The sequence below is a fragment of the Rissa tridactyla genome, chromosome 3, assembly GCF_028500815.1.
Source record: "Rissa tridactyla isolate bRisTri1 chromosome 3, bRisTri1.patW.cur.20221130, whole genome shotgun sequence".
NCBI lineage: Eukaryota > Metazoa > Chordata > Aves > Charadriiformes > Laridae > Rissa > Rissa tridactyla.
In genome coordinates, this window is record NC_071468.1 from 78,016,828 (window position 1) to 78,030,610 (window position 13,783).

The window sequence follows — 13,783 nt, forward strand, 5'->3', positions numbered from 1 at the left end:
GGAAGTTATTTCACCTCTTGCATGAGATTGTGAGAAGGGATTTTATTTTTTTTTTTTAATTAACTATCTATATGTTATTCTCATTTCCTTTTTTATTTATCTGTTGGTGCATGGATCCTTGATACCTTTGTTCCGTTAGAGCTTGTCTGATTGCTCCATTACAAAAGTCTACGCTCCAGAAGGAAACCAGCCCTTAGGCAACAATGCAATTTTCACAGGAAAGTTCAGGTCAGTTCTTTAATGGGTCAGAGACCTTACACACCCTCTGGGGATGGAAAAAAGCACTTCCACAGACATAAGATACATAATTTCAACTTGGTGTTTTTAATATCAGTTAGAAATGGTTCTTAATAACAGACATATTTACTTAATGATTCACTTTGCCTTGATTACATAGTAACAAGAGCTGTGACGATTCCATCCTGCATTACTGTATATGGTCTTCTTAAAATGGATTATTATTTCTGCATAAGAGAATTAACTGTAGGGACACATTTCTAGACCATCTCCACAGCCTTCTTGCTTTAGCTGAACAGCAAGTCCCATGTTATGAAAAAGACGCAGATTTCTGATGCTGAAAGACATCGTGGTTGTGCCTCTTCACTTCTTCTAGCTGGATCATTGGGAATTTTACTTGTTTTTCAAACCATTTGGCTACAGTGAGAAGCTGCTTCTCCTGGAATGAACGTCCAATGAACTGAAGCCCAATGGGCAAGCCCCTCTCTGAAAGAGCTGTGGGAACATTTATGGCTGGCAGTCCTGAAAGAAAAAAAGAAAAGATACACATGCAAACACTTACTAATAAACAAATCCACTTGGAGTATTTTTTGTAACAATTCTACTCTTAGAATTGTTTTTATGTAGTAGAAGAAGAGTAGTTAAAAATAATTTCAGTCAGTGAACTAACGATACTGCCAAGTGATCACAAGAAATGAATCAGAGTGATTTAAGGAGTCAGCATCCTCTGAAAAGACACTCAACTCTCCTAAGAAAGAGATTTTGGTCTCTGGAACTTGAAGGGATTCATCATAGCAGCCCTTATCCAGCTCCCAGGTGCCTCATTTTAAAATCTCGTCTTACATTTCATAGCGTTTCATAAATAAGCTATCCTTATACCAGGTTATTGCTGTTAAGATTACAACACAGAGGGGAAATATCCTGACTCTGAAGAAAAGGTTAAATAGCTGAAGCGAATGGATATTAAAAATGACTAGGCAGGGGAAAACGTAGTTGAATTCCTGTCCCTACTCACCAGCCATGTTTGCAGCCTGTGTTAGGATGTCATCTTGCGCGCTGCGGGTTCTGTTGTCTTCTTTGATGAATTCCCTATATGGTACTGCGTCACTCAGAGTGGTAGGAGTGAGTAAAATATCAACACCGCCCCCGAAAACCTTCAAAAAGTCATTCGCAATGAGACGTCTGACTCTCTGTGCCTTGATAAAGTAATTTTCATAGTTCCTAGAAAGAAATACGGACATGAGGGCCTGAAACTAACTCAAAAAATACAGAACTTAATTTCTTAGTTACTGTAAAAAAGACAAGGCCAGTATTCCTTCCAGTCAAAAGACTAACGCTGGTACTTGAGTTTTTGATATGCCAGAAGCTTAGTCATCAAACATGGTGTTTTATGCTCTCATAGCAACGAAGCTGTTAGAGAAGGAAGAGAGGAGGGCATACTGCTGAAGAAAGGTGAAGGGAAAACAAAACCCTAGTTTACAATAACTAACTAAAAATGAAAACAATGCTTTTATCACCTTTCTGAAACTAAACCGTGGATTGAATTTCACTGCAGGGCAGCACAGCAAAGCCTAGGAACAATACGGAACTAAGCAGGCTTGGAAAATAGCATTAATCATTTAGGATTCAATCCAGCAAGATACTTAAAGCATGTGAAAAAGCCCCATCATCTACGGAGGTCTCCATGTGGTCTATGATCTCTAAACTGTCTCTACACAATTCTGAAGCAGAAACAAATTAGTCAGTTTTATGTCTGCTGTTCCTTTTAACTTCATAATGCAGAACTGGTAAACGTGGAATCCTTAAATTCAGAGAAGTTCAGTTTCAAAAGCAATTGCCACCTAAAACCACAGCTATTCTAAAGAAAAAAAAAAAAGAGGGAGAAGTATTAAAAACTGCTATATGCCAGAGTTTTTTTAGATAACACAACTGAAACTGCCCATAAGCCACTTTGTAAGAGTAATCTAAGGATTTATGTTTCTGAAAAACAGCAATTAAAGTCATTATAATCAATAATAGACATGAGATTCAAGGTAAGAAGTTGTGTCATGGGAATTAGCCTTTTTTCTACAATCATTTCTGAAATCATCCTAGCTGTTAACTTCAGAAAAACAGTAAAAGGAACAAAATGGACCTCAAACAATATTTTAAACTGGAAAGACTATTTTGGGCTTAAATGAAAAAATACTGTTAAATCAAACACATGCTCTCTGTTAATTCTGATACAATGTTGACAAGCTTCCATTGCTTCCTCAACAACCACCTAGTTATTTTACAAATTTCAAAAAAAAAAAAAAAGTGCAAAATGCAGTATTTGCAAGAGAGACAGGTGTTTTTTCTCCACTATTTATTCTAAGAATGCTTTCTGAACCCTGGGTTCTGTTCTTCAAAAGTAATTTACTGTGGACAGGAACAGGACTCTCCTGTTCAATCTTGATGGAAGCCAATTGTATATTTCTTCACAGAAGAGTGAACTACCTGAATTTTAAAGCAGCCTTCGGAAATCTGATCGGGACAGTTGTAACCAGAAGGAGCACACTTGGCAGGAATATCGGCATTCCATAAAAGATGATTGTTACATACTGACTGACAACATTCCTGTCTCTGAGAGCAACTAGAAGCCACATGCGATAAATACTCTTGCTGACAGAGCTCTTTCTGTAGCGCACTTGCTTTGAGACTAATTACACGACTAATATTTCTGTTAGTATCTGAACAACTTAAGACATAGAAAAACAGCAGTTTCACTAACATAAATTAGGAATGTTGGATAAGGAGTGAAAACTAGGAAAAAAAAAAAGTCAAACTGATCCATGCACCAGCTTCTCTACGTGAGCTGGATAAAATCCTGTCTCCTGTAAAGACATCAGCTCAGGATCTTTGCCACAGCACCTTCCTTTCCCTGTATACTGAGGCAAAGAACTGTGGTTAATTTAATTGCCGTATCTTCTGGCTTTCTCTGGAACAGCCTCAGTAGAACGTACCAGCAGTTTTCCTATGCAGTTTTAACGAGACTAGCAGCTACAGAACTTTTAACACTATGACAGTAATGGCTTTAGTATGATTTCAATGGAATACCATAGGATAGATTTTTGCTTAATTTAACTAATAGGTGCCAACAATACTGTGGTAGGGGAAAAAAAAAAAAGCTCACTGGTAAGACTAAGGGAAAACATTATTTTTCACTATTAACAGTTGACTAGGTATTATATAGCTAAAGCAATAATAGTAATACAGGTAGCTACTAATATAAGGACAATTTTTTTTTTCATGTCATCATGAACGATTCATGACCATTTGCTTAAAATATCGTTAATTTAGCAAATTTGAGTTTCAAGATGTTCTGCTTACTGTTTCAATAAGAAATAGTTTCCTGACAGAATTCTTCCTCTTACAACATCATTAAAGCCTTCTCTTCGTGTTGCAGCATACATACTTTCTGTGGACTTGTTCATGTCAGAACGGTGTCCTGAAAACAAAAACCAAATTGGAAATTAATACTTTTTGTAATCCTTAAGATTTGACAGCATTAGGTAACGTTATACATAGTAATAAATAGGCCACTGTTTGCTGCAGTCTGACACGCTCCTATTCTGGAAAAAAACCAAAACACATTCCTGTTTTATTACAGAAATATTGAACAGATTTTAAGCCCAGACACTTTTGTGTCTAGAAATGAAATACATTACAATATCTATTTATTTACTCTTTTTTATTTGGACAGGTTTTTCACTCTATTCCATCTTGGAGAAATAACACCAAACATTCAACCATGATAAGCACCTCTACTAAAACTAATAATTTTTAATGGCATCCAGCAATGTTTCTATTGTCTGAGAAAAAAATAGTTTTTTCAAAGGCCTTACCATATTCCAGTCCATCAAACCTGGCCATATTTGATGCCACTTCTGCTGTGCACAGCACGTGATAGCAGACAATTGAGTAACGAGTGTGTGGTAGACTCACTTCAATTACTTTAGCACCCGCATTCTTAAAGAGGTCGGCAGCCTTTGACCAGAGAGCCAGAATTTCACTAGAAAGCCCTGGTGCATGATATTCCTTAGAGAAAAACAAGAAGGGGAGTGATTTTACATATTGGATTACTTCTAATGGCAACAAAAATGCAAATACTCCTTGCTAAAATACACTGAAACTATTACCTCACCACTATATGATTTAAAGTACTTATTAAAGCTTCTTGCATCTATTAAGTATTATACAATCCAGCGGTATTAAATTAACAGGATTCAGCCTTCTTAAGAATATTATGTTCATCTCAGTAGGATTAACCCACGTACCACAGACCGTGGAATTTCAACAGTTTCTTCTGAGGAAGAAACTGCCCAGTTGTCCACTTATTTGTCTATTCATGGAGACTACACTGCCCTTTTCTGCAATTCGTAGGTAGAAACTCTTCAGGTTTAAATCCTAAATACTAGGGCTACTGTGAAAAGGAAAGATAAAAAGAAGTTACGGCCACAGTGTATCAGTAGCAACTGGCATGAAACAAACAAAACAAGCCACCAAAGAACTACAATCAAGGGGTTGGGAGAAGACTTAGAAAAGCTACGTTCCTGTTTAAAAGGTAAGTTAAAAATATTCCATTCAAATTCTCTATTTTTGAAGATACTTGCTTTAGTTCTAACCCACAATACCAGGGTCATAATATTCTCTGATTTCTGAGTAGCTGTGACCCATGTTTAGTATATGAGTGTATGTGTTTAGGAGAATCTGTAGTAGTAGAAAGCAACTGTCCAAAGGATATGGATAATGAACCAATACCACTATTTTAGATTTATCAAAATCTAACCAGTATGCAGCTACTCTGTTTTCTAGGCATACATTTTTTGCATTTCACAGATCCTGAATAATTAATTGGTCAGTGGACATCTCTGTTTACCAAATTAAATCTTTTGGTATACCTATTCTAGCACAGGATTAAATACGGAAAATCAAACTAATAAATGTTATTCACATTGTCTCTTTGAAGGCAGAGCCTTTACTAAATTACAATAGGCAATTAAAAATTGGCTGAAGTCCCACAGGTTGTGCCTAAATTACAAGTATGCTTATAGTTACAAACACAATTGAATTGCATGCATCAGAAGCCAGATTACAGTTGTCTTTCAATCCCTATTAGAGCTCTACAAACCATAACTCCTTGTGCCACTCGATTGCCTTCAAAATTCTGCTTCGTATTAACACAGTGCCATTTAGACAAGTATCTCACAGTACCGCACAAACCAGTACTAACGTCACTGTACGAGAAGGCACTAAACGCAACTTTTTTGAGGTTGTACAGGTGACTGATGAAAGAGTCAGAGAGATCAGACTGATGAAGAAACAAGAGAGAACCAAGAACTGAAGTGCCCTGTTTCCCTTGGAACTTCCCGAAAGTGTTTCCCACAACGATGACAGAATGTGCATATGCTCACTCCGAATCGCCTGCACAGACAACAGAGCACATGCTGCTCTTTTCCACGAGCTGCTTGTACTGTCTTCTCTGTTTTAAATGGTGAGAAACTGAGAGGGGGTGGGCAAGACACAAATATTTTTTTGTTAGGTGTCCTACTTGCTGTTCCTGTCCACAATTGTTGACAGGATTTAAATGTTACCTTTGGAATTCCTATCGAGAGCTTGCTGACGTCAGGCAAACTGGGTAGTTCAAATGGCTTAAAGTTGTCCTGAATTGTGGTAGAGTCTTTAGGATCATGTCCAGCAAGTGAACCTGAAATATGACACGACATATGAAGAACAGAAAAAAGCACACTGGGTAGCCAGAATTCAACTTGTTTTGAGACAATGTTGTAAGCAAAGACATGTTGTATACAAAGACATATGAAGTAGCAATACCTAACACAACTGCTGCGTCATCCACACATCTGGTTAGGATTCCAGGCACATCCATGGAATTCACTAGAGGAATGAGACCATGTCGAGAGATCAGTCCATATGTTGGCTTTAAACCTACTACACCGCAGTGAGCAGCAGGGTTTCTGGTAGATCCTCCTGTGTCTGACCCTAAGGCTCTATGGTTTCAAAAGGATTATCATTAGTAAAATAATTCAGAACACTTCCAAATAATAAAAATGCCTTTAAGATGCATGGATTTAAAAACATGTGAATTCTTCCACATTAAAAGTCATAACCCCACAGCCTCAATTTTAGTGTGCTCCCTATGTGTGCTTTATCTTTTTTCTCTTATTTTTCTTAGGGCCTCTGAATTAGTCATCAGGAGAGCCCACTTCTTTCCACAAAGCAGAGGCAGACAGGCAGAATTTAGGCCATCTGTATGTGGCCCTAAAGATCTACTTCTGCCTTCTCTGATGGTCTGTTCCAATTCTGTGGACTCCAAAAGATATGTCTCATATGATTTAGCAGATACATTTCAGACACTAATATCTTATTTATTCAGTAGCCAATACACTCTGAATACAAATCAATAGCAACACAGTACACTTTATGCTCCTAACAATAGGCCATACTTTTCAAAGTCTAGGATGTTTTTCCTGTTTCCAAATTTACAAAGCATAGCATCAGAACTCCCAGTTTAGAGTAGCTTAGGTGTGTTTTTAGAACGTGGTATTTAATTTTTTTTTAAGTTGACTTTTTTTTTTGGTTGTTGTTCTTTCACAGGGGAAAGTTTGTTCTATCTAAACTGAAATGTTTATAAAGAACTGTAATGGAATTGGAAATTCATATTGAAATGAAACTTGCTCTTCCCTTGTTTTGAATAATTTTAATTCAAGCACCGTTAAAAAAAAAAAAACAAACAGCTTTCATCCAAATCTTTGCCAAAAATAAATCAAACTTCGGAAGGAAGTATAATTTTTATTGAAGCGGATATGTAACTCTTCCCATAGGAATCTGTTTCTGAGATGGCTCAACCAATTCAATTGACTTTGATGAAGTGGAAGTTTTTCAAAGCTTTTGTGTTGATATAAAACATCTTCAATTTTGTAGCATTTCTGTACATCCAAATCTCAAATTGAAAAAGACAAAGACTGGCAGCATTCCTGATGCTTGAAAGAAACTAATAGAGTGGATATACAATAGGTTACAGGCAATGAAATAGTTGGATGAAAAATCTCCCTGATCAGACAAAGTGCTGAGCAGTACAAAATAGGAGTTCAGCACACAAAAGATGCCAGACCATATCAGGATCAGGCCAGTCTTGCTCAAGACAAGGACCAGCAGTCCTTGAGAACGGCTGCACCGAGTTCAGTTTCAACAGTATTAAAATATTGAGTAGACTACATCTTAGCAAAGGGCAATGAGATGAAGAGAAGGATCATTAAAAAAAAAAAAAGAATAAAATAAATTGAGTTTTGTATATAAAAACATTGTATTTGTTTTACAAAAAGCTGTAATCAACATTAGCAAAAAAGTCTGTGCGTAAACAAGGACACAGTAACTAAGGAGCATTCTTGAACATCTTCCAGTTAAGAGCACAACTGAAACCATCTTCTATAAAATGTGCTCCACTATGTAGCTCTAAAAACCTACATAAAATGAAAGGTGTAAAGCTTTAAGGATCAGATTTTTTTTTAACAGTTGGGTGGGGAAGACACAGACAACTGATTTGCTAAATAGTGTGTTGTTATTCTGTGCAGGTAATAATAGTTGTAAAAAGAAAAAAATATTATTTTGGCTTGTTTAAATACCTTTAAAATAAAAAAAAAAAACCACCACAACACAAAAACCTAAAACTGTCTTCTAACTTTTTAAAACAGACAAGTTTGTAAGTATCTGTGTATCCTTTTGTTAAGTCAGTGATTTGAAAGCTTTCATATTCCGAATCTCATGTATTATTACATAACTCTGCTACAGAAACAAAGGAGGGGAGGAAAAATTCTTCCCATTTGCTGAATTACATTTAAAGCAGGTATTTGTGTAACACACTGAGGAAGAGGATGCATCACAAACTCCATGTTAATTTTAAGAGAGTACGTGGGAATAACAATAAAACTCTCATTCCTTTACTGCCATTATAATTTTATTTCACAAAGTGTAAAGTGGTCACATCAGTATGCTGAATAACACTCAAAATGAACAAGCCTAAATGTGCCTACATAGATTGATTCTGGCTTCATGATATGCCACACAGAAACTAGGGATGCTGAAATAAGTTCTTGCACGCCAGTGCAAATATCCCTCACGTTTCAAAATAGATAATAAGAAAACTATAAAATTCAAACCTTGCATCATATTTTGAGACATTTAATAAAAAACAATTTTAAAAAGCCTCTTACGCAAAACATGTGAAAGATGACACAGCAGCCGCACTGCCTCCTGAGCTCCCTCCTGTTATTACCCAGTTAGACTCTTCGTCCTCAGAATGCGATTTTGAGACAGATTTTTCCTTGTACTGTCTTGAATAACTCCAGGGATTTCTGACTGGTCCAAACACCCCATCCGTACTCCCAGATCTGAGATAAGTCAGATAGGACAAATACAGACAGAAGTGACAGACGACACACTGCATTCACCAAGTTTTTTTCTTTATCCAATTCTTCATGCTTCAACCTAGCAAATTCAATTTCAACACAAAAGGACTGGTGTACATAAACCCTTGTGGTATCAACTTCGACAATGTTACACAGAGCTGTAAAGTTTATAGATCTTCACCCCTTTCCGACACACAACCTGAACTCTCTTTCTAACTTCTGTTAATGCCACTGAAAAGAATGTAATCACAAAACCATAAAACTGATTTAAGCTACGTAACAGTAAAGCTGCAGGTCTGCTTCAAAACAAAGGTCTTCTGGTTTCCTAACCCTGCATTTGGAAAAGGCAAAAGAAGATGACCAGAATCTTGTGGAAAACCATGCTGCTAGAGAGAGAGGGGAAAAGCCCCGCACTTTTCTGTAAATAACACACTATTACTCACTCTGTAGCCCTCTCCTGAGGCCACAGTTAGCTGGTTCAGAGCGCCAGACTGGCTTCTCAGAAACTGGTTTTAGTCAGCTTGTGGTCACCTAAGTGAGAGCTGCCACCAGAAGCAAGGGTGGGAGTACTTTTCTCCTTCCTCACAACCTTTACCCCATGTTCCCCCGACGCCACGGTGCCAGTGTTATCAGCCAAATCATCAGACAGAGCAGGCAGTTGACACAGCAGTTGAAAACTAACCTTATTGAGACATCATTACTTTTGAGCTGGATCAGCTCCCTGATCAAGCTCATGGTGCAGCCACGTTGCTGATAGCACAAGAGACCATGCAAACACACACCAGAGATGAGAGGCCAGCAGTGGGAGAAGCCTTTTTAGGAGTATCCTGTGCTTTAATGAGCTTAGACCAGTTGTGATACTGCACAATCAGTTTTTTCCATGCTTTTTCCCTGCTCTTCCTCTAAAGAGTGTCTCTTCAACACAGAAATTACTTTATCCAATACAGCCAAAGTATTTCCACCCCATCCATGTGAATTCCCAACCAAACCTCTGTCTTCGGTTTATGTAAAATAAAAACAAAACCAAAACACAACAATTATCATTTCTCATATGTAACTGAAGTCCCAGACATTCCTTTCCAGAACCCACCAGTTGTAGTGACAGAGACGCCCATCCATAATGGCCCAATGCTATTCCCTGCTATAGCTTGGCTGCCTTCACTGATTTGCTGGAGAATTAATTTGTGAGAGCATTTCCCAACATGCTCCTGACAAAAAATCATCAACACTAGCTTAGGCAATTTAAAGTGCTGCTCCAGATTAGCCTGTTTACAGCAAATCAGCCGGTACTCGTACAGATTACTCCAGTGGCTGAACGGCAGAGGCAGTGACTGCCATTGGGGGCATGACAATAATTAGCTAAGGGCAAAAACCACCAGTAAAGAGAGAGAAAAAGGCAGCAATTAACTGGTGTTTTAACCAATTCTACTAACACACTACTGGATCTGGAAGAAGTCAGCTCACCCTTTGCCTTCTGCAAAGGCTATACCACCTCCTTCTCCTCAAACACAACTATAGTCAAACACTACGTTCATAAAACTCAGCATGTATATAATTAACACAACAGTATAAATCCTCAGTGACAAACTGATGCAGCTCTGTATACACTTCACAGGTAAGTATTCGTTATTTTCTAACCTCACAGAAAGAGGAGTTAAGGATTACAGGTAGATCGGAACAGACGGTGTGTACTCTATTTAATGTGCAATCACACATTAAAAATAATAAACATCACTCACCCCATTGCAAATTCATCTAGGTTTGTTTTTCCTAAAAGCACAGCTCCCTGATCCAGTAACTTCTGAACTACTGTAGCATTGTAAGGAGAAATATAACCTGAAAACAATGAGAACAATTAAGATAGTGATTGGTGAGATACAGCTGTTGTCATTATTTGTGCGTAAGAATTGCCAGTTCACAGTGCCATATTTTTGCTTCAAGATAATATGAGGAATTTACAAAATCTAGCAAAAGTAAACCAAATGCTGTTTTGTTTGCAATGTCTTTTTTTTTTTTCCCTCCAAAACTTTCAACACAATAATTTCTAGAGTGTGGAGCTAAGACTTCACATAAACAAGTTACCACAAGGGTTGCAAATTACTGCATTCAGCCAATTTGCAGGAACTGTCTAAAATTAGAAGAAATGAGAAACAGCTCTTTACAGAGAAGCGCTAAGCTATCTTGAGTTATCTCCCATTGCCATGATATATAGAAGCATATGGTTAACCACAAGCTGAAATACTACCTGGCTATCCTGTGATCAAACGTGTGCACCCTTGACCACTTAGACCTTACGTAAATCAGGATGAGAACCATGCCACTTACACGAGATCCCTAGATAGCAACCTTTCGTGAATATTGACAGGGGTTTCTCCACCCCCACCCTCAACAGGAATAACAAGGACAACGTCGCTCGTAATACTCAGCCATGACATTCCAATCAACCACAGTAGCTCTGAGAACATGCTTTAAGGAAAAGCATCTCAACTAATACAACACTTTTTTAAATGGCAAACTCATATTTTGTCTTCTTCTACTATTAAAAAACCCCATAATCAGATTAGCATTCTGCTAATTTAATTGAGCCATCTTCCACAAAACTTTTCAGGTTTTGTGCAGAATAAAAGAGATAAGGAAAGTTTTCTACTTTTTCTTTTACTATGAAAACATTCTAACACCTTGAAAATGTCCATGGCATGTTAATAGAAACAATGAGCTTAGGAAATTTAAAATATTAAAAAAGCCCTATAGAATGTGTCTGTATATCAGGAACATAGAGAAAATAAATGTCTAGTCTTCCTACAGCCATATGAAAAAATACTTAAGTCAACAATTATCAACAAAACAAAAAAAAAAAAAAAAAAAGACTGTCTTTGCATTTTGCTAGACAGAACAGCAGGAAACAGCTCTCCCGTGGACCTAAAAGTACCACGAAGCAAAATGTGAACTACAGACCAATTCTATTTTAGCATATGGAGTATAATAAACATCGCATTGTTAAAAGCATGTAACTATATGAATAGAGGAGATAATGTGCTTACACAAGAAACAGATGCATCTGTAATGCCAGATGAGCTTGGCAGAAGAAATTAGATAAACATATTTTCTCAAATGAGTTCAGCTCATTTTTTGAAAATAGATTTCTGGAAGACTCCACTCCATAAACCTTCTAAAGAGAAGAGCAAGAGCTCTGAAATGAGATCTGACTTTACATTAAAAGCTCTACTGTACCTTTTAGCATGTTTGATGCACATGTTGTCTCAATGCCAGCTGTATTAAAGTTGTCTTTTACTGCAATAGGAATTCCATCTAAAACACCCAGTGGCTGACCTGCATTAGAAATTATTGCAAAGACAACAGAGATTAAAGCAAAGCGTGCTATACGTATAGTCTTCTTATCAATTACAATTTATTTTACCTGTCCCTTCGGGTGTTTTTTGGAAGCAAGGATGCTATCCACTTCGCATTTTAATGGTTGTCTATTACATTTTCAACAACAATCTTCCATTCTAACTCTAGCATTGAGCATTCTACCCAGCCCAGACCTGACCCCACAGATCTGCAAATGTGTCTAAGCCTGAAAGACAGGCAGCTGCTTTCATGTAGGTTAGTTATCCCAAAGGAGTGCTCACCTCTTCAAAAATGACTACGTAATGCTTATTTGAGCCATAGGTGCTGACTAAATCTACTCCATCCCTAGGCTGGGAGACATAAATTCTGCCTACCTGACATACACAGTAGCTATGATCTAAAAAAAATTACTGAAGCAGAGAAAATCTTCCCTAGATGATCAATTATCCACCATCTAGAAAAAAATTAAAATAAAATCACAACACCTATGTCAGGAAGAAAACACTCTGGCTGGCAATTTTCTTAAGCTGTCAGAGGACGGCAAGTGTCACCCAGGACAGAAAACAAGTACCCTATTAGGTGAAAGTTTCCCTTTTCTGTCTTCTGGGAAACACAAAGAAAAATGAGAATGCTCAGCCTCTAAATGCAGGTAACAGGGTTTAATGCTGTTCTGTTCATCAACAAATAACTGCAACTAATGAAGTTGCTCTACTTTCATTTGCTTTCTTAATTTAAAACCTGACAGGCTGAGCCAGATGTCTGTCCACCTCAGCCAACAGGCCTGCAAAAGACCACTGCATCCTCCTGATCGTGGTAACCATTGGCCACCAATTTAAAATAAACTGCTGAGGGAAGGAGGAGGCAACCTGTAGCAGTACTGTTGAAGAAGCACAGAGCCTGTTTAACGTGCAGTAACTCCCTGGTTTGGTCTAGATCTTTGACTTCTGAAGTGAATACACTGCCGAGTGCCAAGCATGTACCCACAAGCATGTACCCACCAGCATGCACCCACTGATGTCTTGTCCACAACCCTCAGCCCCCAACAGTCTGCCGAATACACTTACTTTAAAAAGAAAATTTGCTTCATCTAACACAAAGAGCTCCTCCGCAACAGTCCTTTTAAAGGACCTGACACCAAGTACGCGCGAACGTACCTCTTTTGTACCTTTTCTCTGACTCTTCAGCCTGCTTCAGAGCTGCTTCCTCCGCTACAGTAATGTAAGCATTAAGAAACCTGGTGCTTTTGATGAGGGCAAGGCACCTCTGGCAGAGCTCCGTGGGAGTGACATGGCCTTCCTTCAACGCCGACGACACCTGAAAGCGCCAAACCAGCTGACGCATCCCACTGCGGGGCGTTCAGGGGCTACAGTGCTATCCCCGACGCCGTTTCGGGACGGGCTCCCCCCCGGTCCTTGCCGCGCCCGGTCCCCCGCCGCCCTAGGGATGGTGGACGCGAAGGGGACGCGGCGGTAGGCCCACTCGCTCCGCCGGTCACCTTGCGAGCCCGCCCCCCTCCTCGTCGTGCCCTCCCGGCACCGCGGCGGTTCGCAGGGAGGGCTGACACCGCTCACCTCTCGGAGGGAGGCGCGCAGCATGGCGAACCCCCACACTCCCCGCCGCCTCACGCCCGCCGGCCCGCCGCGACCCTTCTCCCGGGACGCCGGCTGGGCGCCGCCATCTTGCCGCAACACCCAGCGGCGCCATTGGCCGGGCCAGCAAGAAGGCGGCCCCCCATTGGCCGCGGGTGC

At 39.1% G+C, this 13,783-nt stretch overlaps 1 protein-coding gene across 2 annotated transcripts; it reads right to left on the reverse strand.

Moving 5' to 3' along the window:
• Positions 1-301: 301 nt before the first annotated feature.
• Positions 302-13,753, reverse strand: QRSL1 (glutaminyl-tRNA amidotransferase subunit QRSL1). Of its 2 annotated transcripts, XM_054194813.1 has the most exons (11): positions 13,607-13,753; positions 13,190-13,349; positions 11,916-12,014; positions 10,424-10,520; positions 8,490-8,666; positions 6,091-6,266; positions 5,853-5,965; positions 4,104-4,296; positions 3,589-3,706; positions 1,253-1,458; positions 302-759 (listed from the first exon to the last, which is right to left on the reverse strand). In XM_054194813.1, exons 1-11 carry the CDS (start codon positions 13,628-13,630, stop codon positions 548-550), a joined length of 1,575 nt encoding a protein of 524 aa, XP_054050788.1. In that variant the 5' UTR covers positions 13,631-13,753; the 3' UTR covers positions 302-547. The 2 variants fall into 2 exon arrangements, with proteins under 2 accessions (XP_054050788.1, XP_054050789.1); XM_054194814.1 differs by lacking the exon at positions 13,607-13,753 and having other exon boundaries at positions 13,201-13,330.
• Positions 13,754-13,783: the final 30 nt, after the last annotated feature.